Below are 27141 nucleotides of genomic sequence, written 5' to 3' on the forward strand. Positions count from 1 at the left end.
TTTACCCTTTTGTGAAAAGAGTTTGGTATTGACTTTGAGGAATAGTTTTAGGAATTGTAGGAGTTGTGCAATGGTCGGAGAGCAGTCCTTTAAAGATGCCATGGCAACGCGGTCAGGCATACATAACAGTTTATTCAATGTGAGGATTAACAGTTTTCTTCATGTGGTTTTAGCCATGGGGGGGGGGGGGGGGGGCTTCACTCTGTCTGAGCAGCCCTCTGCTGTGTCTGCGTACGAACTCGGTCAGATTCCGGTGCGCAACGCAGGTTTAACCGAACCGTGGGGCTGCACCTCGTTCTGATGGCTATACATGAGGCTACATACATACCAATGTTTGGGAATCTTTCAGGATCTCCCGGGGACCAGTCAGTCCCTGGGATTCAGTTAGGCCTACTTAGTTAGAATTAAGAAACCTTTAAAGGATTATTTCAGGATTTGGGTTCTTTAGTCATTGGTGATCTTTCCTAGGGTCAGACAGGAGCACTGAGACTGCCGTTGTTCCTCGAAGGGTCCAGTGGTCCCTGTTGTTCCCCCAACCCTAGGAGGGCTAAAACATACGGATCAGCGTTTACACAGGATAAGGAACACCGGCGAAAAACATATTTTCCGCAGGGAAACTCTGCTTGTGCATACTCTTGTTATTTTTTAATAGTTATTATGGCGAATTTCGAATTTAATATGTAAAGTTAACTCTTGTTGCTTCGGGAGACGCCATTACTGTTTTTCCCAGCGGAGGCCTGTATTTCCTTCATCAACTATGATGCCGTCCCTGATTGGCTTAGATTACTTTTGATCATTTAGATCATTTCTGGAAATTGATCGGTACCTTGAGGTCCAGAATGATGGTGAGGTCATGTGATCAGGATGGCCTCCAGGTTAACAATGAGATCACCCTTTTTCTTTTTATTAAGAACGAATAATAATCAATCATACAGTTGAGTAATCTCTTCCGCTCGTATGGCAATGTGGTCCCACACAAGAACCCACACACTTATTGTATTAAGTTTATAGCCGTATTGTAAAAAAGAAAATATATTAAGAGATTTATTGACGGATGGAACACACACAATTATTTACGCTATGATGAATTCAGTTTGATGTTGAACAGCTCACTGAGGGCCGATTTATTACAGATTAGTTATTGGTAAATGTTTCACACATGTTTCCACACGAGTGCCACACGATTGACCTCTCAGTCAAACCCAATATTTGGTTACAGACAGACGGAACACACATGATTAAATCAGTGATGATGAATAAATTACATTCAATATTCAATTCCCGGATACATTAGAGACATTAGTTTGAGGGACATTTCATAGGTTTAGTTTAGTGGTTTAGTCTCCTTGATATACTGTAGGCTTTATAATATATACAGACAGAAACCAGTTATATATTTTACATTGGCACTATCAGGGCTGATCTCGTGCTTCTATCTGGTTAAGGTCAGATGGCGGTTCTGTGGCCATCAGGATTCATCATCGGCTTCGTGGGCATTTCATCTCACCTCTTTTTATTACCAGCAGATTGGGTCTTTTTATCCAGCAGGGATGCACAGTCACGGCCTCTTACCTGAGAGTCACTGTTCACATGGCTGGGGTGGATCTATCTATCCACAGCTCAACGTGATACACCTTCCAGATAATGTCCATTATCATATTTAGTTGTCTTCCACTGGGCTGTACACAATGATGCAGGCAGCAAACACAAGGACTGCTGGAGACACAAGAAGAATTATCATGTCTGGAACTTAGCTTTTTTATGTAGTTTATTCCAGATATACTCAACTAAATAGATTGAGGTTTGTATTATCTGGAAGGTGTAATAAGTTGAATTGGGGCACAAATTCTATTGTACCTGGTATTCAACATCAGTGCACTTGCTGGGGGCATGTATGGGTGATCACTGAACCGATCCACCATAAAGTGAACTGACTGCTCTGGTCTAGTCACTGGAAGGTTCAAAAAAGGCAAAAAAGCCCAAATCCTATAACCCTTTTAATGCCTAGGCTTGAAACCTTGGGAGGATGGCAAACACACACACACACACACACACACACACACACACACACACACACACACACACACACACACACACACACACACACACACACACACACACACACACACACACACACACACACACACACACACGTTATTTAGGAGGGTTGCATTCCTGGCACGCACCTGTGGTGTAGCTTAGCTATGAAATGTGATTAACAGTCAAGATGGGTTCAAGAGCAGCCTGGAACCTTGTTTGCCTCATACAGAGAAAGGAGCAGACAACCAGTCCAGACATTCTCAGAGAATTTCACTAATAGCTGACAGATGGATATAGCATTCTTAAAAAATTTGACACAAATTATAGCTCTTAAATTTACCCACAGCACCTTTCAGTTATTTTATACTTACGTTTATATCATAGGAACAGTGCAAAACATATATTTATATATATTGCAACATTGAGTATTCAACACCACACACCACAAACATTTCAATAAAACACATAATGAACAGGTCATTAACATAACATATCACAATCACAATACATCTAAGAAGTGTAGATGGCTTGTAGGCTTGTTTGATTATGTGCTGGCAGAACTTGTTCATACACTTATCTCCGGTATCTAAAGATGAGATGCAGATTGCAACTGACTAAATTCCCCTCCTCACTTCTCCCCTTGCACCTACGATGGGGAATCTATGCTGGCCTGTACTGGTCTGTAAGGTGCCAGTAGGTTGTCCAAAATGATGGATCTATGACAGCATGGAGCAGCCAAGTAATGAGGTTCCTTGATAGTTTTAATATATGTATTCTGTAAACTACAGGTCATGGCTTACAAGGTGTCCTCTTGTAAAGAGTAAGTCCTCTAGAGCAACTCAGAACCCGCTCCCGATGTAGCTTTAAAGCTACCTACCTCATTCTAAGCTAACGAAAACACTTTTCTTGTTTTCAAGAGACTATACACTAATTCAAACATATTAAGGATTAATTAGCTACTTCCTTCCCTTCTTATGATATCCATATCTGCCAATTGTGTTCTTCTACATCAGACATGGGAGCATACAAACTGAGGGCTGGCAGTTCCAGCCCGTGGGCGGGCGGTTTGTTGTCTCCAGGCCGGTTCCAGCCTGGATCCGGCCTGGAACCGGCCTGGAGACAACAAACCGTCAGCAGCAGAGGGTTTCCCACAAAGAGACTGTACTGGGCTGCCCAGGTATATGAATGGACACCAAAGTACATTTTATTAGTATTGTTAAAAGCAAGCCTCACCATTGCTTTAAAAAAATTAATCCTCTGTGTAGGAAGGATTGTTGTTGGAGAAGATGGCTAGCTGAATAGTTCACAAATCAGTATTAGGGGCTATCTATGTCCGTAACACCCACACCGGGGAACCACATGGCCACGCATTTGTTTTACCTGCTTTATTGTGTTTTAGAGCAAGCGGGGTGCATTTTGAAATGTGAGACTTCTCTAGTTGAATTTGGTTTTATTAAGGCTATTGTTAAGGACAGGGTTCTTTGTTCGACTGATGTGTACAAAACTCTTTCAACCCTCCGCCCGCCAATGTCAGTCAGTAAGGCCTTCTGGGAAAAAAAAGGTTGATCACCCCTGCGCTAGATGCACTAAATGTTACATACTGCACCTTTAACATATTTAGGCCTACTTAGTATTGTCCTTGCGCTAGTATGATACAAAACAATTCCTCCTTGCTTAATCTTTGCGCCACCTTGTGGTCGTATTGCTTTAATACAAACATTTTTTTAAATTAAATGTGTCAAATGTACTCAAAAAACAACAACTAACTTACTAAATCCTAAAAGGACCATTATTAACTATACATCTATTATTTATCCCGGGTTGCCAGATGTGAGACAAATTGGCATAAAAGCACAGCTTGCTGCAAGCATGGAAGCGAGCACACAAATATGACCGACTGAGATGTACTACTAGATTCTTCTCTACACAACATAAAAAGCATCTTCCTCTTTCGAAAAAGCTCCATGGCCAGAGAATTAAACACTGGTGAATATTGGAGTTGCATTTGAAAGATTTAAGATTTAATTAATTTTCAAGTAAATAATATTCAAACGTAGCTATAAATTGGTTGATTAACGTAGTTTACAATCATAGTTATCGAAACATAATATTTGTGCTCGCTTTGAGATAGAATGATGATGCCTGCTTATCTTGGGCTCATGTTACTTGTGTCCAAAACCTGGCAACCGGCGTGAGGATGGAGCCGGGGAGGAGGGGCGGAGACAGGGCCGCAGTACCCACTTTAAACGCTCGGTGTCAATGTTACTCATTCTACCTTTAAATATCTTTATTTAGCATTTGTATAAACTGGTAATGTCGAGCAATATTGACTTCTGAAACACACTTTGATTTTTAACAAAAGATTAGGCTACAGTCAGTGCACCAACAACTAATTTATTGAACTCATATCGGAAATTCCCCAGATGTATTTTTTTTTTATCAAACAGTAAGAAAATAATTGTATTAGACATCAAACATAGTATATATGTAACATGTGTTAATGAGCCTTTAACCAAAACAAAGAATTCTACCTGCCTTTGATATATATGTGACATCTCAGTCTGTGGTTGGTCTGTCTCACTGCTTCACTCTCCAGTCCTTTTGCCTTTGTTTTGTGTCATACATTGCATTGAATATAGATCAGAAGAATAGCTATAATTAGATAATTATTATGAATATATTTAAATAATTATTTATACATTATATATACATATAATTATTTTTAATGATTATTACAAAAATAAGTAACAAAAACCCAATTCAATACTCAAACCCAACAAACATTGTTCAACCATCATACTTCTTACTAATCTTTCTTGATGTTATACCTAATGTAGACAGTGTTAATACCTAATTGCTAAACGTAAAACAAAAAGCATGACATCTGATTCGTGGAGATCTATACCCTTTAATCAAACCACAGCTCTATCAAGCAATCAACTTCCAGCCCAACAGACAACCAATAGGGACGTGACGTCCCACCTCCCATGACACCTGAAGGTGAATGTTGACCTGGTGTCTGGAGGTAAACAAGAGGGGGGAAGAAAGCTATTACTTCACAGGGATTAACCCACACATCACTGTGGATTAGAAGAGAGAGAGAGAGAGAGAGAGAGAGAGAGAGATTATACCTGTCCATCCGTCCCTTACAACCCAGGTGGGGGGTTTAATATCCAACACACGCACACACACACACACACACACACGCACGCACGCACGCACACACACACGCACACACGCACAGATTGTACCTACCCATCTGTCTTTACCGTCTACACCGGGATTTAATGTCTGTTTGTCTGTGTGGACACCACCACACACACACACACACACACACACACACACACACACACACACACACACACACACACACACACACACACACACACACACACACACACACACACACACACACACACACACACACAGACCGAGAAAGTCAGAGAGAGAAACAGACAGACAGATAGAGAGAGACAGACAGACAGACAGACAGACAGAGAGATCCACTATATGGCTAAACAAACCAGGGTTTTTGTCATTATTTTGGCCATTTTCCTACTGGCTCCCTGCAAGAAATCTAAATCCAATATGAATCACAAGCAAGCAGGTTAGTTGGGGTTTACCTAATCTCTTGCTAATCTCTCATGAGCAAGGCTATTTGTAAGTACATTTATTTTTTTCTATACGATTAGTCATAGTGCTAGGCTGATTTAGAAGAGTCAGATAGATGTCTCAGAGTCATAGCTCAAAAACACCAACACACACCTATTTATAACAGAGCAGAAGGGAGGAGGCAGAGGAGGTCAGGGGTTACAGCGGCCGCAGGGTTGGAGGGGGGGGTCGGGGGCTGAATCACCGCCTCGCAACACAAACACGTTGGTGGAGATAGAAACACTCACACCTCCACGCTGGAGAGGAACCACACAGAACCCAGAACAAACTGCAACATCCGCCCACACAACAGCACACAATCTACCTTGGTTTTCTCAATCGCTTTCTCTCCCACCAAACACGCACACTTGCAAGCCCAAACATGCACACTTGCAATCACAAACACACACACACACACACACACACACACACACACACTTAATTTATAGAGGCTGACCTCTGTTTTCTCCCGCACATGTTAGCCAACCATGGACTCAAGCATTATTTTCTCTCACTCTCTCTCTCTCTCTAATCGCTGTCCCTCGCTCTCTCGCTCACCCCGCCCCTACCCTCCCTCTTTATCTGCCTCTTCATCGCTCTCTGACTGGCGCTCAGCTGATGGGAGCTTACCGTGGACAAATAGGCTTAGGGAGCATCACTATGGCAACGGCAAATCGTAAAACGCAACATAAGCACTTCATCAAGGGGTTGTGATCCGAAGCTCCTTCTGAACACGGTGGCCCCAAACCACCCGCAACAAGTGACGCCCGAGCAGGAGCAGGAGCAGGAGGAGGAGGAGGACTCCTGGGAGGAGGGCGCACCTCAAACACTACCGGTCGACGGATGGACAACACGGCGGCAGTCCCAGTGAGATAGAGAGAAAACAAGAGAGAGAGAGAGAGAGAGAGAGAGAGAGAGAGAGAGAGAGAGAGAGAGAGAGAGAGAGAGAGAGAGAAGCACAGATGGAAGGGATGCTGTAGTGTTGCAGCCGGCAGATTGTTTCACCACTAGCTCCTTAACAACTACAACAAAACAAAGGGGAGCCATCAGTGTTTTTTCTTCTGGGCTCAGGACACAAACTTCAGAACAGGTGAGGGAGAGTTTTCATCAGAACCCTGTTTGCGCAAATCTTGCTGAATGGATTGTTTGATTATGCATTTATGATGATCAATAATAAATATGTGATAATAACAATAATTATAATAATAGTTATAATACAAATATTACCACAGATATATAGCCCCAAAAGTAGAAATTATAAGCTTGTTAGATGATGAGTATTGTGACATGGTGGAGATAAATGTGTCAGATTTTGGTAATGCTGAATTCTGATGAAGAAGCAATTCATTCGAAATGTTAAGATTAAGAAAGTGTATTAAATCATCATGTTAACTAAATCTTTTTTTGGTCGATGAGTCTCACCAGAAGAGGCTTAAGAGAGGAGGGAGGGAGAGGAGATTGCTTTTGAAAAGGAAAAGGAACTGCAGGCAACAAGAGAGGATGGGGGGGAGGGAGTTTAGAGAGGCTGCACCTGTGTAACAGAAGGGTAGGTGTGGAATCGTCCCTCCGAGAACAAACAAGTGTGCTTTACCTAACAGCCTTGGCAGCCTTTCTTTCTTCAGGGTCATTGCTTCAGGGATCTAGAGATTTGCATCATACTTATCGTATCATATTATATAGTCCCACCCTTACGCTCACGGCTTACACAAGCTAAGGGCATCCAAATGGGTTCTTAACAAATAATTGCAATCATGAAAAGACGAGAAAGCCCCTTTGACTGATTTTTGGAACGAATTGAACCAATCCGAGGCTGATCTTCAAGAGGACTGGCACAGCATTCAGAGCAGCCATCCTGATGAAGTTATGTAATAAGGACCATTTCTATTCAACCACCACATGAATAGAACAAAGTGAATCCTATAACAACCTCTTCTATTGGCCGATGTAGGCTTCTATTTATCATATGAATAACACAAATAAACAAAAATATATATTAACGATAATGTTTATGATTAAAGCTGCAAACAGCATTTTACAGGGCCCAAGCCTATCGCAGAACATTAAGACCCTGACAGACCATTAAGACTCCAACGCAGACAATTAACGCCTTTTTTGTTTGCATACGGTTGACAACGCTGGAATAGCCTCATCTTGGATCTGGTTATGGGCGTACAAACGTTAAAAAGCTAAGGGGTTATGAGTCTTTAAAGTTTTCAATTGAACTATGGTCCTATTTGGATGAACTTTAGCCTGGTTAGCCTTGACCTATACTTCTTTAAGTACACCAAGTTTGGTGATGATTTACTCAAGTTAACCCTACCTTTTAGCACCTAACATTGATTGGGCTAATTTGGATGTCTAGCCGCCATATTGTTACAGGTTCTGGGTACTTTCTGGGAACATTGGATCAACATGAGGAGAGACAAATGTCTAAAGGGTTTCATGACTGCAGGTGAAAGGGGTCAGGATATATGACCGTCCAAAGTCTGCATTTTCAGTTAATTGTTACAGTGCCCCCTATGGCCCAATCTGGATATAATTTGAAGAGGTTCATCTCCACCCATGTGCATTCGACTACACCAAGTAGCAAGTTAAATTTGGGCGATTTTGAGCCTCCGGCGGCAGCCATGTTGTTTTGTCAATCAACTTCATCTTACTTGAGCAGTTAGAACCTTTGTCCCCAACAGTCACTCAGTTGGTCACGCTCAAATCAAACATTCCGTCTATGAACTGTGGTCCTTTAAGTCATGCCCATTTAAATGCCACGGCCTAATTGAAAATGGGTGGATGTCATCTTGTTCAGAATTTTATCCTGAACCACTTGGGGTCATAGGTGTCCATCTTGATGTCGATGACCTTTTTTTAGAAGTTAATGGCTCCTTGGGGTTTTTTTTGTCCAGACTTCCCTTTATGTCAGATATTAGTCCATAGATGACATGTGCAAAAGGGTTCTGTCCAAGTCAAAAAACCTAGGATACTTAGGGAATTTAGTGTAACAAAATTCTAAATGGCGGAAAATCTATCCAGGCGAAAGTCCTAGATTATTGGGCAGATTTGTTCATCATGATGATATGCAGGTGTGGACAACGTTTCATGCCTGTAAACCAAAGGGGTCAAAAGATATGCTTGTTCAAAGTTCAAAGTTTGCATATCTGGACTATTGGATACCCTCACCTTTGGGCCAGTCGGTGTATCTTTTCTTCTCCGGTAATCTTGAGTCAGCCTCTACAACTAGAACGTTTGATTCAAAAACGTGTGAGCGGTTTAGGAGCGGGATAATAAAAACAATAACATTTACAACAGGTTGCCTTCTCACTTTGTTGGCCACCTAATACAGAAAATATAACCGTCCACAACAATGTAGACAGATAAATAAAACAAGAATGCTCTTGATAGCAAAAAAATAAATCTTTTTGTTTTTCGCTCATGCTTCCCTCGTGGGTTGGTGTTGTCCCCCAGCAGAGCGTGGTCATGGCCTCCTGGTTCAGCTGGAGCGACCCGTACCACCGGAGGCCGCGGCGGGAGCCCTCGGACGTGGTGGTGGACACGCTGATGCTGGAGTTCACCTGGCAGCTGAAGGAGGCCGAGCGGCTGCAGCGCGAGCGCGACAGCGAGTACCGGCGGCTGAAGACGGGCGTGGATTACAGCTGGCTGGCGTCGACGCGCCGCAACTCGTACAGCGTGAGCACCGGGGAGAGGCTGGGGCTGGAGGACCTCTGCTGCAAGGTGCCGCCCGGCGACTGCGGACTGGTCATACTCAAGTACGTACTGTTCATAGAGTAGGACATAGCCTGTACTATATATGTCCACTCAAACCCAGTTAATTTGCAGCATTAATTCTGTTGTCCTTGAGCACAATTAAGCCCCACTAGGCTTCACAGGGCCATAATTATGCATGGACATGCCTCGCGCTACACTTCTTAATTTCCCAGTTTAGGTTATTGTACCACTATGTCGGCCCATTATGGCACTCCCTACCACCCCTGGCTCTTACTGTCTTACTTTACGTCTCTTCCTTGATATTTAGTTTTTCCTTGCCCGTTGGGGTAGGTTGGTGCCGTATCACGTAGGCTGTGAAGCCCTTTGGGGCTGAAACTGTGATTAAGGGAAACACAAATAAAATTGACTTCACATATTCAGGTGGTTTTAGAAGACCTGAAGCCGCCACACACAGTAGGCTACTAACCCTATATTATGCGCCAGCAAACTGACCACTCCTGACCCTTAACCCAAACCTTAATACAATTAAATTAACACAAACATTGATTTTCGCATGGGAAGACGAGTTTTGACAGCAATAACATAAAAACATCAGGTTAACAACCTGTTCCACCCATCAACATGTTGCTATCCCCGTACACTCCCTTTGCGGCAGACTCCCTGGGCTCATCCGTTACAATATTCTCCAGGGAAGCCCATGCTGCTTAGTCGACATTTCAGTGTTATACTTTCACACCTTTGGTGGAAAGAGTGGTGTTTTATTAAAAAGAGTCACACCATTAGATGGTGTGACTTGGAGACACAGCAGCCAGGTGTGCAGGCCTACATCTTATGGAGTGGCCTTACGGTTAAGGGCAAGAGTGAGGTGGTGGTTCAGATGGATTGTAATTTTTCACACGATACATATTCCCAACACTTCCAGGCTCGCTCTATTCCGTGTTTCACTATCTAAGGGTTCAGAGAGATTTCCAGGATACCAGGCCCATTTATATGGGACAGGTTGATACGATCATATGCATAATCAACCAAGATGGCTGCCACGTGTTTCAGTGCTCTGATTTGTTATATTTGTCTATCCAATTAGTCCCAGAGGCATGTTGCATGTCTTGATAACACTCCATTGAAACTCGAGAGGTTCCAGACTAAGACACCTTTACGAATTGGTCTGGGGACGTCAGGATACTTTAAAGGAGCAGTGATTCCTTCAAAAACTGACAATTATTGTTGATCATTTTATAATGTGCATGTAGCACCTTTAAAACTAGAACCAATCCCCAAAACACTACATTGGTTTGCATTAGATTACTCCATCTATAGGTAAATAAACACTCCATTGCATGCATAAGCTGATGGGCTGCTGTGGTTACCCCCCCCCCCCCCCGTCTCCTGCTGATCATGCGTTGACGTGTCCCGAATGTCCTCGTCATATTAAAACGGACTGCCACAGAATAAGGAAAGCGTTTCGGGGCGGGGTCGGGGGGTTCGGTCCTCCTTGTGACTTGTATGCGTTGCATCTGCGACACAAACAGACGGAACAGCGTCCAATCGGCCTCCCTTGTCTCGGTCTGCAGGATCCGCGAGGCGCTGGGGGCCCACCAGCCCGACGCGCAGGAGGTGCTGGGGCTGTTCCGCGGCGTGCTGCTGGAGGAGCTGGACCGCGCCCGGGAGGAGGAGGAGACGCGGCGCCTCACCCGCCAGTGGAACAACAAGCGCTCCATGAGCATGTCGCTGGTCAACTTCCGCTCCCGCATCAAGATCAACCCCTTCGGCAGCACCGTGGGCCTGACCTCCGGCCCCGCCGACGCCGAGGCCGGCGGAGACCTCAAGACGGTGTCGGAGGACGTGGAGAAGGGCTCGGACACGGGGGACGGCCGGGTCCAGAGGGGATGGAGTCTGCCCGACTACTGAGACAGCGTCGCGTGGACCCTGGAACGCCCGAGCCCCCCCCCCCGTAGTGTCCATGTGAGGCCGTCACGGGTCGTGACGACGGGGCACCCCTAAGCCAGGGGGACCGGCTCACGTACTTTGTCTTGGCTCCCATTGTTGCAAGATACCGGGACAATGGAGCAGATATCCCGCAGTCCTTTTGAGCCACTATGAAGTCCAAACTATTGGAACATGCGTCTTTATAAAGCACAGTTGTAACTCACACCTTTTATAGTGCGTTCCCAGAGGATTTGAAGGGTTTTCAAACTTGTCTGTTAATGCAAGCCTCGTCTTCACCTGTTGTCTTGGTGACTACGATTGGAAATACTATTTTTGATATACATAGTTAACCTTAATATATGATATAATACAAATGTAATTTATACCCAACACTTGTGTGCCACTATACAATGAAAAATGTGTGTAATTTTGAAATGTATGTGTAAGTAATGAATCCTCTTTGATGTTTTAACTGATTTGTAGTGAAATACAGCAAGCCATTAAAACGCTAATCTCCACTACCGTTTCTGTATGCGAGACACTAGGATACGTCCTCTTAAGTCCCCTAAAAGGTTTTCCGAACCACCATTCATCAAACAAGGCCACGTAGAAATTCAGCGCTACAAGGACACATGCTTTGTCTGCCATGCTTTTTTCAGTTCGCAAATGAAGACAGAAAGGAGTGGGGTCTGAAATCATCCGACTGCACAGTATTATGGGGTCATTCTGCAGTTTATTACCATGTCTCGTCTCTTAAACTTGGTTAGCCAAATTTTTCAACACAATATCCAACAGACATATACCCATCTAAAATAAAACATGACAGTTGGTTTAACATTGGAGGATGAGTTGGCTTCGTGATTGCTCAGCCTAAACCTACCTGAACGGAGGATACCATGTCCACTGTGGGAACACGTCTGTCTGTAACTGACGCTCAACAACGATATGAACCGTGACATACAATGCTGTGTGATCACTTAACGATGCAGACTTCTCAGCCTTTTGATGGAAGCTTAAGACAATTAGCTAAAAAATTTGAACAATTAACTTAATAAAACCGAAACCGCATATAAACCAAACATGTGCGTACAGAAGCAAATTTAAAGTAGGTGAATAGCAACCACAGGAGTAATCATGCGTTCAGACAGCACTCTTTTAGTCAGGGAGTAAAATGACATCCCGTTTATTACCAATAGATAACCTACCACGTCACCGGTAGTGAGAGCGGGCTCCAGTCAAACCGTGCATTAGGTAGCAGGTCCTCTGCTTGCACTGAGAAATACCTCCAGCCACAGTGACGGGCGGGGGCATGGTGCGCTGGGGCTGCCTGGGCGCAGCTTTGTCGGCTGCCGTGACAACACCTTTGTACTAATTGTCCGAGAGTCGTGGGCGAGCTCATTCTCCTGAGCTCGGTAGAGGGGGGGGGGGGGGGGTGAATGTTTACACGGTCACAGTGTCGAGTTGAGGAAATCAAGGAGCTCCGCCCGATTCTTCGCCTCCTGTTGGACAAACGAAACAAAAGAGTATATAAGGAATTCGGGAAATGTAAACCAAAACACTTGGTTTACATTTCTAGGGCTTGTCGTTGGTGTACCTGTTTGTCTTTCTTCGACTTCTTAACTTTCATCTTGATCTTCTTTCCCGAGATCATGCTGTACTTGCCATTCTTTCGCTCCTTCAAGAACTTGAAATTAAAAAGAGGGGATTTATTTATGGGGACTGGATGCACAGCTGTTTGCTGACTGATAATTAGTACATGGGCACAACTAAACGAGCGTGTACTTTAGAAATGGGATTCCACAGACGTACTTAAATGGACAACAATCAGGCATACTACCATGGTGCACTGAATGGACTACTACAACTAAACTATTGCCAAAACGTAAATAGTTATCCTTGCTTTATTAATCCCACTGCATTACAAGAATCAGTGCATGAGGAGCAGAATACCCTGGAAATCTTGACAGGGCCAGAGTTGTCCTCTTTTTCTTTCTTCTCCTTTTTTTCCCGCTTACGTTTTCTCTCCTTCTTCCTTTTCTCCTGTCACAAAAAGCAAAGCAAAATATATTAAACATCGACAGGGCCATCAATTTGTTTGAGAAATCACTATCAACGGAGAAAATTTACCTTTTTTCTTTTGTCCTTTTTCGTTTTCTTTAACTGCTTTCTGGATTTACTTCGGGAATCTGAACAAAAAAATGTATCACACAATAATTATTTAAATGAATGAAAAACACCTTTTTAAATACCAATTTTAAATGTCAATACTTTGAAAAGATCACCTTACGTTTGTTTAAATAACAAATAATAACAAATGTCTCAAAACATTTTTATTAAACTTTTTAAGCTTGAGTGAAATTTTCACATACTAAAAACCAATATACAGACCAAACATGAACGCACGCTGAACTGTGTTCTGGTGTGGACAGCTCTTAGGGGTGCACACTCACCGCTGCTGCTGCTGCTGCTGGAGCTACTGCGGCTGCGGCTGGACGAGCTGGAGGAAGAAGAGGACGACGAAGAGGACGACGAAGATGATGACGAGCTGGAGGATGAAGAGGAGGACCGGCTGCGGCTTCGTTTCCGCTTCCTTTTCTCTGTGCCTGAACAGGGAAACAAATACAACTGAACAAATACATCTTCAGCTAAAATAAATAGCTTTTCTTCTACCTACTTGTTGATGACCCGATTGGGCAGATCGTGCAATTACAAATTAGCTAGGGTTGGAAAAATAATTAGTAATCGACATTGTGAAGAACATTGAAAATGCAATCAACTACCAAACCCCTTACCAGCATATTCACCCAGAAAGATCAATGCTCTCTCTACATGACTTCTAAAGACAGTCACTTCCTTATTACACCCTGCTGCAAGTAAACATTACCTAAACATAATAAACTTTTATTTGCAGCAATGTTAGCTATGTAGGCAATATTTTAATTCAAGTAATTGGGATTTATCGTACTAAAACCAATTCTTGTTTCCATTTGGACATCTCTCCTGAGTCCTGAGAGCTACGTGGCTTACAGGATACACATCGAGCCATACCATTATCCGCGTGCGAACACACAGACACCGGGGAACAGCTGCACTCACCAGTGCTTCTGGATCTCCTTCTTTCTTTCGTTCTTGAGCTCGACTCACTTCTTACTTTCGACTCCATCTTTGTTGACTGGATACACCGGGAAAAAATGTATCAAGTCCCTCGAAATATTATGTCTATGACCGTAGCTCTGTAGGGAGCCTGCGAGACTGACTGGGAAAGAGCATTCGTGATGCTAGTCGGCTAATGGTTGACTTGGGGAGGGCAGGTATCTTAACAGTATGCAAACCACGAATACGTAATATTGTGAGGTTATAACGCCGTACTTATAACCATGCAAAAGGCCAGATATCATTCTTAAACTGTTCATTTTCTGTGTTTTTCTATCCTATGTCCTGGAATAACAGCTAAGCCCCTGTGCGAGCCTCAGCTAGCCTGCAAGCTACACGATTAAACCACATTTAAAATGAATGTATGGAAGTGGACGAGCGAACGTTTTGCAACTCACCATAGCTGCGAGTGAATGCCACTCAACCCTGTAAACATTCGTCTGTAAATAATATTACAAACGAAGTAATAGTATGAAATAATCCCAAATATCGAATACGCTAACTTGTCCCGTTGGGGGACATTTTATATCCCATAATGCAATATGGTTTGTTTCTCCCAGAAAGGAAGTATATAAACCTAACCTCTAGTTCCCCTAGTGGCTGCAACCCGCAACCTCTCCCATTTGTTTTGGTCTATCAGAGTGGTTCTCAAACGTTTTTTTCTACCACCCCCTTCACCGGCATATTTTTTTTATTTTATATATGCGTTATATTTGGTAATGAACATTAAAATGGTGCAAATAGGCTTGCTCACCATTTAGTGAGAAACATGGGCCTTTGTTTCATACAACTGTTGGCTAATCTCTCCCCTAAAGAAGCACAATGCCATGGGAGGGTCAGAGCATGTAGAGGTGAATCCCATTCCAATATATTCTTCCTGAAACTGAAGACATATTGTTTTTTCTGGATGTCTTATTCATGGATTGTCCTTTCTCCTTGTTTTCAGAAATACATTTCAACCACTTGTCAATTTTCTTGATTTTATATTGTCTAGCTTTCAGAATTTAAACTGGCTCAGGGTGAAAATAAAACAGTAAAGCTTATTTTTTTTCTATCCCCCTGCAGTACTCCAAGGTACCCATAGGGGTACTAGTTCCCTAATTTGAGAACCACTGGTCCATGAGACCCGTTCAAATAATTCTAGGCATTAAGGATTAATATTTAGAGAAATAATTAAAAATTCCAGCATTATGAGAAAAACAACCTCAATTCCCTGTGTCTCTTGTGGGCCGGTGTAGGCCTAGGGTTCTACCTCTCTCTCTTGCACAACAAAAAGAGACTGAAAATTGAGGGGTACGTCTAATATTTAGTCTAAGATGAATGGGAATTTCCATGCATCAGCACATAATACATATATTTTAGAATAATATAGATATTTCTTATCTCAAACAAACAAGCAAAAAAACGCTCACCAGTATTGTATAAAAACACATTTAATGTGACAATATTAGTGGCTTTACAAAATAAGCACACACTTTGTGTAAAAAAAGGAAACAAAATGTATGGCTGTTTTGCTGCACATCATAGACGGTCTGATCAATGAACAACTAATCAATTCTATTCATAGTGGGTTTGAACCGGCCCTGCCTCTTTGATGTTCCACTCCGACACGGCCCAACTCAACACTCGCGCAACAGCATCATGATCTCTCTTCTTTAATATGTTACCATGTCCATTTCACTGTAAAACCTATCACTGTACATAGGAAAATACAAACATATCAACGTAATGGAGTACGGAAGAAAAGAACACTGAACAAACACAGAAGTCAAAGAGGGCTTAAGCAATGGGGCAGGTTAATAGAGATGTAACGATAGACAATGAGCCACATGAAGGTTTATTTATTGGGAAAAGTGTTATTGAGTTACTATCACTACCCTGCTCAGACCGGGTTGGGTTGAGTTTGGTCTCCAATCAGCAGGAGAGGGCTCCAGTGAAGCAGCCTGCCATCACAGGCCTAAGCTTGCCTTACGATTTCACATACAAAAAATAGAAGGCATGGCATCGGTTTTGCACATTTGTCAGTTTTGTGTCATAGCAAACAATGTATTAAAGAGTTAAGAAAACCATACTAATGGCATAAAACATGCTTTTACACTTTTGGATGATAATAGAAAAAAAGTTTAAAAAAAGTCATACAAAAAGAATGGCCTCTGTTTCCAACAGTGGTTTGTACATGAGCGCTGATACTAAACCTCCTGATAAAAAAATACCCTGAAAGAGTTTATTCACACTTGAAATACCTGAATATATGTGAAATTAAGAAATCACAACGGTTATGTCACTCTGCTGTTACTGATCATCTGACATTTCTTTTGTAATGGCTCTGGTGAATCGTTTATGTCACTCTGCTGTTACTGATCATGTGACATTTCTTTTGCAATGGCTCTGGTGAATCTGCTCATTCGTTTGCTCTCCACCGCGGTCATCTTGGGGTCGGACCGGAGGCGGTAGAGCAGAGGTCTACACCTCAGCCTTGTTCTTGTAGTGCTCCGCTGTCAGGCTCTCCTCGTGCTCCTCCTCCTCCTCAGGTACCTGGTGCACAGGGGCGTTCATAAGGGGTTGCTTATACGCCAGTATTCTTGCTTGATCCTGATTGGTCAATAACGTTTCATGGCTGTCACTTATTTCTCAATGATGGGACCCCTCGGCTTCTTAACGGTTCTCAATCAGTTTGATTAAAACCTCCGCCAAGTATGGACCAGATGGTTGATTGACAACGCAAAACATTTATACGCTTGTAGCACCGCAGAATAATATGTTGTATAAGCATATTAAAGGCTCTTTCCTTGTTTTTGGAAAATAACATTGACCTGCTACGGTGGTGGTTATCAAACTGGGATTTCACTCAGCCTGACCCCCCGTGTCATCTCTTATGAACCAACAATAGGAACGCCTGATGTGTTCATTACTTACAAAGCTCTTGGGGTGTATTGATTTTTAATAGGACAAAATAATGAGGGATGGTAATTGTGGCTTAAAAAGGCAGTTTCTGTGATTTATATTGCCTAATACTGCATGAATCATGCTTTTTAAAGGAGTCACATATTTCCTTTCAGTATATTTACACCCGAGGAGAAGCAATCATGTAGGCCAATTTGTTTGAGTGGTTTTCTGTCTGTGTTTTCATTCTTAGTTACCTCCCAGTAAATTGAGTCATCAAAGCAGTTTTGGTCAGGAGGTTGAGCCCAGAATGGTAGTTTCATGATGAACCCTGGGAATGGAAAATAAAATGCTTTTCACACCTTGACACACATTTATATTTATATTACTACATTAGATGCAATAATTCACACACTGTCAGGATATCTCTATCATGTTGTTTGTGTACACACCTGTTATGACGCCCCCGACCAAAGCAAATCCAAGTGATGAGGCCAGAGCAGCTGCTTGCATGGCAGCTTTACCGCTGAAAACAAACAAGAGACAAAATCAAACAAAATACAAACGAAAGATTTTGGAAATTCTAATCGTCCTTTTCAACCTGAAAAGGTTACCTCTAGCAGCCTCTAGTGGCTCGAGTTGCAGCTACAGCTATAGTTAATCATTTTGAGACGGCTACTATGTCGGGGTCTAAAAGGAGTTATCGAGAAAAAATCCATTCATAAAATTGATTCATGGATGGGTGTGCTTTATTCACGATCTGGAAGGTCGGCTGGTGCAGGATTACAAATCAGAACACATGTGTCTGTGAGCTTACTGCTTTTCCATGCAAGTCTGCTAAACACATGGAGAAGCAGCATGCGAGAAGCGTGTTGAGCGGGTTAGCCCTCAGAGGTGTGTGGACCTACTCCTTCTTCCCAAGGGCCACGGCCACGATGCCGGCCAGGCCGCCCAGGATCCCAGGCATGCCGTGCAGGTTGTGGACGCCACACGTGTCCTGGATTCCCAGTTTGGCGGCCAGAATGGGCTGCGACCAGGATAACAGCATTATCATTATTTGTATTTTGTATCAATCTATGAATCAACATTCATAGATTCATTAATCTTTTTTAACTTATCCGTTGAGGTTCACTCACAGACAAGTATTTGAAGCCCAGAGTGGAGATGATTCCCGCCACAAATCCAATCAACATGGCTCCGAAGGGTCCGATGTTCATGTCAGCGCAGGTTCCGACGGCAACGCCCCCAGCCAGGGTCGCGTTCTGAATGTGGACCTAAAGTGTAATGTGCAGTCATTAGAAGAAAAAAAAAAAACACATCAATGTGTCTACGTGACATTCCTCACATTGTGTTGCATTGGGTGGGTCGGACACTGTGATGGGCTAGGGTGTCTGACGTGAAAGGAAGCACACACACACACACACACACACACACACACACACACACACACACACACACACACACAAACACGCACGCACATCCATGTCTGCATCCTATTTGTAATCATCTCTGATAAGGGAAGCTGGCCCGTTGCTCATGAATGCCCTGGCTGTGTCCTAGCTCCTCATGTTAATTGCTTACTCTGGCCATGGCAGCATTACCAGACCCCTGGGCGTCTCCTCACCATGTCCAGCTTGCCCTTGTGCTCCACCAGGCAGGAGATGGCATAAGCAGAGACCACGCAGGCCGCCAGGGACAGGTAGGTGTTGATCACCGCCATCAGCTGCGTGTAGCCGGGTTCGGCGATGGCGGAGTTGAAGCTCGGCCAAAACATCCAGAGGAAGACGGTTCCTGGATGGAGAATGAACGTCATATGTCTATAGTCTCTATATTACTTTGACAGAATTTAGTTGTAACAGCTCGACAACAGTGGCCTTGAGAACAGTGCGGTCCCTTACCGATCATGGCAAACAGATCAGAGTGGTAGACGGAGCCGTCGTTCTCGTGTCCGTTCTTGAGGCCAGGCCGGTACAGAACCCGAGCGACCGCCAGGCCAAAGTAGGCTCCGAAGGCGTGGATGATCATGGAGGCCCCTACGTCGTTCGCCTATGGGTCAGAGGAGTGTAGCAAGCAAGCCTCGTCAATGCTACAGCGATGGGTCAATGTCAGGTTTAGTGAATACTGGGTTAGTGGCTCCTTCACCTCAAATACGTTAGCCACCAGGTGTTCATTGATGGCGAAGATCCCGATCTCCAGCACGGTCATGATGAGCAGCTGGACCAGGCTGGTCTTTCCCAGGACGGCTCCAAACGAGATCAGGACTGTGGCTGTGCTGAAGTCTGCGTTGATTATCCTGTCATTGAGGGTTAGGAGTAACACAGATGAGGCCGGAGGCAAATCCCAAAGAAAAGGGGACAGCAGTGGAAAGTATCAACGCCTACGATATTAATAACAATCTTCTGGGTAAATGTATTGTCATTTTTTTATCTGAGTTCTATCATACAAAGTTATCGCTTTGATTCTGTTGAAAAAGTGCTCTATAAATGGAATTAATTATCAGTCTCAGTAGTTAGGCCTTTGCTGGCAAGGCCCTATCTAGGGCAATTCCGGGCCAAGCAGGTGTTCAAACAAGTAACTCTTTGAAAAGCCTTAACAACGCGCATGACGTTCCCCACTAGTTTTAGTAAGCTCATTTTTTCCACTCATTGCCCTCGATGGCGGCTTGAGACAGAAGGACACAGAACACCACACTACCACATCAGTGCTATGCAAGTTCCGCTCTGGATCCTGGTGTGGAGCATTTTGTATTTGTGAGCTGTGCTCGTCTTGACCTGTATATGACTTGTCGTGTGAGCTTTGTAAAATGTAAATGAGGTTCATGTTATTTTGGTCAGCATCCTGTGAGTCGCCAACGTCTCAGTCACACGTCATCTTGAAGGTATAGGCTTTCACGTTGACTGCATGCCAACACCCCATGTTTGCAGGCTGACCAAATGTGATCTTTGAAAGACCACCTTCTGAGGAGTGGCTGTGTTGCGTGCAGTGGCCGTTCCAGACCATTTCAACTTAGGGGGCCAAGGCTAACCCTTTTTCTAATCAAAGGGCCATAAGACCATGTTAATGCTGGGGTCTGTCGTTCGTTTTAACACCAGTGGTTCATTGGCCTGCGCCAAAGAAAATTAACTTTTCCACGACAGTCCACTTGAGGAGATTGACCTACTTGAAGATGTTGATCTTGATCTTGCCGTCCGTCAGGTGCCAGAAGCCCTGGGTCAGCAGGCCCCACTGCAGGCCAAAGGCGGCCAGCAGCAGGTTACCGCCCACGCTACTGAAGCCGTACCTCTTCAGGAAGGTCATTAGGAAGCCAAAGCCGATGAAGATCATCACGTGGACATCCTGGAACACTGGAGACACGCGCCAGGTTAGAAGGCGTTGGCTCCACCATCACTTCCCTTCAAATGCTTTCATGCAATCATTGTGTCACCTACACGCAATGAAAGCATTACATGGCGACACCACAGAGATCACAGGCCCACCACCTCGATTTCCATGCACTAAAACCTTGATGTGATGCTGCGGAGGCCCGCAGAGTAGACCCCATCGTGGGTCAAAGGCTAGGCTCTTTGACTTTGTTGTTGGAATGCTTCGTTATTGGACTGCCACGCAGTGAGAGTTCCCCAGGGAGTAGAAAGCGTTATAAATACGGATGTGTCCCATGCAGGGCATAGCGGGTTCGGTATAACGTTGTGAATGAAACTCTGTGATTCCTGCTGATCTTGTCAGCTTTGTGGTCACACACACACACAAACACGTGTCAACATTAACACTGCATGATCTCAATAAACCCTCGCCTTTTAAGGCTCCCAAAGCGAACGGAACTCGCAAACCCATTTTTCCCTGTTAGTTCCAGTTGTCACTACATCGGAGGAGGTTGAACTCAATCTCAAGGCACTCTTGTCACTGGAATGTGTTATTTGCGTGAGTCCCTGCTGTGGTAACACGCAGCTTGAGGCCAGCTCTTTGTTGTCTGTAGAGCAGCTGGATCATGTAGCTGCTGGAGTTCATGAAGACCAGGCCTGGCTCGTAGGGAAAAGAACGTGGTCCCATTTATTTTATTGAAAGAATGTAATTAAATATTGTGTAATATACAATATTATTGTATTGTATATCATTGTATGGTGGGGGGTGGGGGGGACATCTGGAACAAATCCCCCATGTGACAGGGAACAGAGAAGGAGGGGACCGGGGGAGTAACATTAAGCATGCAGTGTCGAGATAAGAGAGGGGCGGTTTGAAACTTTGGAAACGTTTTTGGAGACTGTGCCAATGGTTTTCTACTAGAACAGTAAAGTCCATCATCATTTGGAGACTGTGCCAATGGTTTTCTACTAGAACAGTACAGTCCATCATCATCATTTGCTTGCAATAAGGAAACACTGACACATACCTACAAAGCATGGTCCTAAATATAATAAAAGGCATGAATAGCAAAACAAACAATAAGATGATTCACGCCTCTATCGATTAACTAGAAAAATACATGCAAAACCGACAAAAAATCTAGAACTGTGTGTGTGTGTGTGTGTGTGTGTGTGTGTGTGTGTGTGTGTGTGTGTGTGTGTGTGTGTGTGTGTGTGTGTGTGTGTGTGTGTGTGTGTGTTCTAGTCATGTTATGTTTGTTCTAATGTGCACAAAAAATTGCACAGTAGATCTGCAATCTAATGTTTAACACCCCAATGCCAGCTGGGAGATGGAAAGGCCTCATCCATGCAAAAAGCTTCTGTAATCAAGATTTGCATTTACAGTACTTACTATTTACTTACACTATTGGCTAACTCTCAATTGCTGCTGTTGATTATAGCTTTTCAATTTGCATGGCCCGAGGCATCATCACATGCGATGCTACATCATAAGTTAAAGCGACTTTTACTTTTAGAAATGATTTTAACTAACTATGATTTGTGAAAAACACGGTGTATATTCTCCTTGTTCTATGTTTGTTTTAACCAGAAAATACTGAAGACAGGTGTACGCATTATGTTACATGTCTACAATAGGGCTTGCTTCAAACCGCACATCCAGATACTGTTTGGAGAGTGAGCAGTGGAGGGTTTGGAATGCAGCCCGTTTCAGTTGCCATGGCACCCAGGTTATACCAGACGGTCTTAAAAGACGGTTGTATGGTAGAGATGTTACAAAGTTTGATGTCTATCCCAATCATAATCGTTATCGTATATTTACCGAAATATAAATCTGGCTAAGAAAGGGAGCAGTGATGATATATATAAAAAACAGAGAGGTAGAGTGATACTGAATCTCAATTGGAATAGAGTTGTTTTCTATTCCTCTGCACTTTGCTCATTGCTATTCACACTTCATCTGATTAATCTTCTTCTTGATTCAATTCAATTCCTTCGTATTTGTATAGCCCTTAAACACTCTGAAAGGAGCATAGCCTAGCCCCTTATAGGGCAAAAAAAAACACGTAATAATTAGAAAGGAAGAAATCTTCAGAAAGAACGCAGAGTTGGGGATCTCCCCCCCCCCCCCCTTCCAGGAATGGTTAAGAGTGCAATGGGGGGCAAACCGTTTTAGATTTTGGTCTGCCAAAAACGTTCCCAAGAAACACTATCTGTGTTATTGAAGCTAAATTGAACACTGAATGTTAAATCCTTCAGCAAGCATTTAGCTAGCATCTGGAATGATGCGATGAAATAGGCCTGCATGACTTTTAATGGAAAATATGACATTCTCACAAACATTACAGGATTTAGGTGTGATATTGAATCAAACGTTGAATGCCATTTGGGGGTTCTCACAGGGGATTACAAACCGAGGGTTAAGATGAATTCAGCCTACTGCCTGCCCCAAGCTCACGAAGAGTCGCGCCGGGGCTCTGAGACACAGGGCTGCCTGCGGGTCTACGCATGGGCACAGATCCCTGGGGGACGAAGGGGACATGTCCCCTCCAACTTCTGAAAAACAAGTTTTTCAGAAGTTGTATATAAATTATTTCTAAATGCATTTAATTTAAAATAATAGGTATTTATTCGAAGCCTCTTCCACTTTTGAAATAATTCACGGATAAACATAACAACTTTAAAAATAGTTCCGCGTTTGACCAATTAGCGATAACATGCCTCCACCTCCTGCAGCGACGGAAGTTCTTGGAGATCCGCGCGTCTTCGCATTTGCGCAGGTCAACGCACAAGGTCTTTGAGTAGTGGCGCTGATCTTTACACATCTTGGCAAACTTGCTTGACATGTAAGTGTGATAATGGCTTCCCCTTCCTCCACCACGCCCCTGTAGTGTGAAGACTATTTTAAAGTGTTGACATGTGTTTTTTGTTTTGCTTAACCAAGTGTGTCTCCTACACTGGGGGCCTGCAGCTGGCCCTCTCTGTGCTGTAGCTTGTTGAGCGCTTTCTGTGTGTGCGTGTGTGTGTGTGTGTGTGTGTGTGTGTGTGTGTGTGTGTGTGTGTGTGTGTGTGTGTGTGTGTGTATGTGTGTGTGTGTGTGTGTCTGTAGAAGTAACTAGTGGACAACAAGCGGACCCCCACGTGACAGCCCTTATCTTACCCTGCAGACCAGTCATGGTCTACCAGCCATGTTTTCAAACCACAAGTACATCGCACAATCTTGTTTTTAAGTCAAATTAATTTCCGTTTTTTTAAATGACTTCTGTAGACTGCGAGCCAAATGAGCGTCACATGGCACCTCTCAGTGTGTACCACGTTCACGTTCTGCACTGTCCATTGGAAAACAAACTCAAATAGTGCACACACCGTTAATGATTACCCTATCGCTGTCCCATGGCTCTCATGGGGACTGTGAGAGCCATGACAAACCCAGGCCAGCTGCGGGTTTTTTGGACAGCACCTTTTGAAACCCATGAAAATAACCAGCAATGATCCCATCACCCTCCCGCCCCACGGTTAGAGAGACTCACTGGGGTAGAGGCTCATGGGGTCCTCCGGCGCGGCGTGAGGGGTGGAGTTGCCGGGCTCAGGGTGGTGGCCGTGGCCCTTGCCATCGTCGTACTCCGCGAACAAGGCGAACAGGATGATGGTGACGACCTCCAGGCCCAGCGCCAGGACGGGGAACTTTATCCTCATGGTGGTGGCGTACGCAGGCATCCCGACGTCCCCCTGAGTGTTCACTGCTGTGCTGCTGTCTTGTGGTCTTCTCTCTCTCTCTCTCACCTCTCTCTTGTCTCTCGCTCGCACGCACACTGACGCACAGACGTCTTCCTCCGGCCTCCTTATCTACGTATCCCTGCCAGGGGTCTGGACTGGTGTGACACCCGAGGCAGGGGTAGCTGTCTAGTTTTAAATTGGTGCAGGTTTTGCAGGGACCAATGACAGAGCTGCTGGAGCCGCTCTGTCCCCCCTCCCACCTGCCCCCCACAGTTGAACACACCCCCCCCTCCCCCTTGCCACACGGATTGGACTGAGGACACAAGGGATGGGCATCCTCTCTCTGGAGTCTGCAATCAAAGCACTCTACAGGCAGTGGGGGTTTTAGTTTTGAACCACTACAATTGATGACTTATTTATTCCCTAATACACATATTTAACAGCTCATACAATAGCAACTTTTTTCATGAAAGCCCTCCCTTCCATTGAAGGGAGATCCTCATTTAAGTGAGCGTGATTGGGCAGCCAGCATCGTTGATAAACCCAGTGTATCATCCAATCATCTGAAAGGGCTATTGTTTTAGCTTTTGATAGTGGAAAATCAAAGTTGCAATACTGTGACATGAAGGCTATTGGGTTAGTTTTAAACCAACCCACCTTAAACAGGGAGAAGAACGGCTGGGTTGAATCTGTGTGAGTTTAACTTTGGTTAAGTATCCCGTATCACAAACAGATTGATGAGGTATGAGCCATATTCAGCTTTTTGAACAACGTGAATCCTACTCATCTGTACTTTGGGATTTGGACGAGAGTTTCAATGTAACAAAAATGTTTTTTGAAGATCTGCAAGTTTTAAATACTAGTCTTAACCCTGTTAATGGAAATCCAGAGCTGAATGAGGAATGTAAATCTACTGGTGTCATAAAGCGTTTGTCATCCAATAAGCTCCCACGGTGTGCTGGCTGATGACCCGGGGCCTCCTAACACATCGACTCCCAGGCCAGAGATCCCTTAATGGGGCCGAGAGCTTCATCAATGAAAGCAAAATACAATCACTGCCAGCACCGCAACTTACTCTTTGTCTGGGAGACTAGCTTGGTGGACCTGTTCCCAGACCTGCTTAAAATAACTTCCAAACATTGAGTGGTAACACATGCTCTTCACTTAGGGTCTCTCTCTCTCTCTCTCTCTCTCTCTCTCTCTCTCTCTCTCTACCATCTACTTGTGCCTCTACTACCTCCCTCCCCACTCCCCAACTCTCTCTATTTCACGTACATGCATGAACAAAGGCACACACTCACACACACGCACAGACACACGCATTGCATAAACCCACATGCACACAAACACACACATACCCACCACCCAAACAGATACAGAGATACAATACTTTAAATGTTGTCATTGTTCAACTGAAGCACGCGGTTTGAGCTGACCACGAGGTCGTGCCTTTATCAGAAGACCTTGCCCCGTGGGACAGGCTTACCTTCGGCCAGCTGCTATTGATCTGTCCTGCTGGGGAACCAGCAGAAGACCCAACAGACCCTCTGAAAACCTCTTCAAAGCAAAAGCATTTCAAAGCAAGAAACATGACACATATGTTGACACATATGTGCGTTGTTAATGTGTGGGTGATATTATGTGAACTTTGGGTAAATTTATACTAGGAGAAAGACCTGCGTTGGCCTAAGTAGGAGCCCGCCATTAAAGCTCTCCTCTAAAAGAAGATGTGTGTAGCTGTTCGACACGGTTGACCTTCTTTGGGTCGCCTATTTTATTGCCGAGGTTGGATGCTTGCCCGTGTGACATGCTCTCAGGGTTCATAGGTCGTGAGCGCTGGAGCTCTGCTGCTAAAACTCACATATGTTACTCTGCAGGACGAGAGCTTTCCAAGAATATATTTGGTTTTGTTCTACGACAAAGTGAAATAAACAGAGCCCTCCCATTGCAACGGTGTGCATTGTGCATTGTTTACCAACAGTTTTCTTGTTGGATTACAAAGGGAGATTTAAAGGTACTGTGGTAGCACTTGGTGAACTTTGCAACCCATTGTGGATAGTATTATCAATATCCATTGGTGTTTGAGGTTATGCAGGATATACTTAGCTGCATTGAAATCTTTTTTATTAAATACACTCAGAACAGCACTGATGTGAGGACATCCTATTTACATTGTGTCAATGTGATTGGCGGTTCTTCACTCTCAGTATAGCATGGCGAAGACTTGAAGAAACATTCTCTTAGCTCCAGTAATATATAATAACAACAGCCTGGCTGCCTCTTCTCTCTTTAATCTTTTCTTTGAGCATAATCGTTAGATAACATCACACACGCTTGATTAATATAAATGTTAGTATAGTTATCGTTTTTCACAAATACTTCTGGTAAAAGTCTTCTTTTTATCCCCTCCAATCAGACCAGTGATCTGGCCTCCCAGTGAACTTCACATTCCAGGAGGACTATTAAGACATTTATCTGCACTTGCTCACAGTCCGCCGTCGCAGAGCACAGATTTTTCCTTTGCAACAACAAACAATTCATCCGCTGCAAATGTACTCTCTATCTTCCGTCTCCTCTGGCCCCTGCGTGCCGTTGCGTAACCCCCCGTTTTACGGAGGCTTTGCATATCATCGGCGGCGCTTTGAAAGGCGAGCGGGCCGTACACACGAGACGCATCTATCGTGTGCAGACC

General features: G+C 44.0%; 3 protein-coding genes across 4 annotated transcripts; 1 reads left to right on the plus strand and 2 right to left on the minus strand.

Moving 5' to 3' along the window:
* Positions 1–5888: 5888 nt before the first annotated feature.
* On the plus strand, positions 5889–11855 carry rd3 (retinal degeneration 3, GUCY2D regulator). 2 transcript variants are annotated; one of them, XM_030344734.1, is made up of 3 exons: positions 5889–6781; positions 9151–9452; positions 10983–11855. In XM_030344734.1, the coding sequence occupies exons 2-3, from the start codon at positions 9163–9165 to the stop codon at positions 11317–11319; spliced, it is 627 nt and encodes a 208-aa protein (XP_030200594.1). In that variant the 5' UTR covers positions 5889–6781; positions 9151–9162; the 3' UTR covers positions 11320–11855. The 2 variants fall into 2 exon arrangements, with proteins under 2 accessions (XP_030200594.1, XP_030200595.1); XM_030344735.1 differs by having other exon boundaries at positions 9154–9452.
* Positions 11856–12050: 195 nt separating this feature from the next.
* si:ch211-22i13.2 (pinin) lies at positions 12051–15053 on the minus strand. The gene is made up of 7 exons (XM_030344736.1): positions 14889–15053; positions 14434–14509; positions 13788–13940; positions 13465–13523; positions 13288–13377; positions 12932–13021; positions 12051–12836 (listed from the first exon to the last, which is right to left on the minus strand). The coding sequence occupies exons 1-7, from the start codon at positions 14889–14891 to the stop codon at positions 12786–12788; spliced, it is 522 nt and encodes a 173-aa protein (XP_030200596.1). The 5' UTR covers positions 14892–15053; the 3' UTR covers positions 12051–12785.
* Positions 15054–15905: 852 nt separating this feature from the next.
* rhag (Rh associated glycoprotein) lies at positions 15906–24628 on the minus strand. Its single transcript, XM_030344733.1, has 10 exons — positions 24263–24628; positions 20534–20717; positions 19516–19666; positions 19272–19419; positions 18998–19164; positions 18510–18647; positions 18282–18400; positions 17826–17899; positions 17631–17704; positions 15906–17025 (listed from the first exon to the last, which is right to left on the minus strand). Exons 1-10 carry the CDS (start codon positions 24447–24449, stop codon positions 16954–16956), a joined length of 1314 nt encoding a protein of 437 aa, XP_030200593.1. The 5' UTR covers positions 24450–24628; the 3' UTR covers positions 15906–16953.
* Positions 24629–27141: the final 2513 nt, after the last annotated feature.

The sequence above is a fragment of the Gadus morhua genome, chromosome 21 (genome assembly GCF_902167405.1).
Source record: "Gadus morhua chromosome 21, gadMor3.0, whole genome shotgun sequence".
Classification (NCBI taxonomy): domain Eukaryota; kingdom Metazoa; phylum Chordata; class Actinopteri; order Gadiformes; family Gadidae; genus Gadus; species Gadus morhua.

Coding starts and splice junctions, on each gene's coding strand:
- rd3 (XM_030344734.1), top strand. CDS start 9,163: ATGGCCTCCTGGTTCAGCTGGAGCGACCCGTACCACCGGAGGCCGCGG. Junction 9,453..10,982: donor TGCGGACTGGTCATACTCAA/GTACGTACTGTT, acceptor CTCGGTCTGCAG/GATCCGCGAGGCGCTGGGGG.
- rhag (XM_030344733.1), bottom strand. CDS start 24,449: ATGCCTGCGTACGCCACCACCATGAGGATAAAGTTCCCCGTCCTGGCG. Junction 20,718..24,262: donor CCCCATGAGCCTCTACCCCA/GTGAGTCTCTCT, acceptor GCGTGTCTCCAG/TGTTCCAGGATGTCCACGTG. Junction 18,648..18,997: donor ACAAGGGCAAGCTGGACATG/GTGAGGAGACGC, acceptor ATTACACTTTAG/GTCCACATTCAGAACGCGAC.
- si:ch211-22i13.2 (XM_030344736.1), bottom strand. Junction 13,524..13,787: donor CAGCAGCAGCAGCAGCAGCG/GTGAGTGTGCAC, acceptor TTTTTTGTTCAG/ATTCCCGAAGTAAATCCAGA. Junction 12,837..12,931: donor AGTCGAAGAAAGACAAACAG/GTACACCAACGA, acceptor TTTGTCCAACAG/GAGGCGAAGAATCGGGCGGA.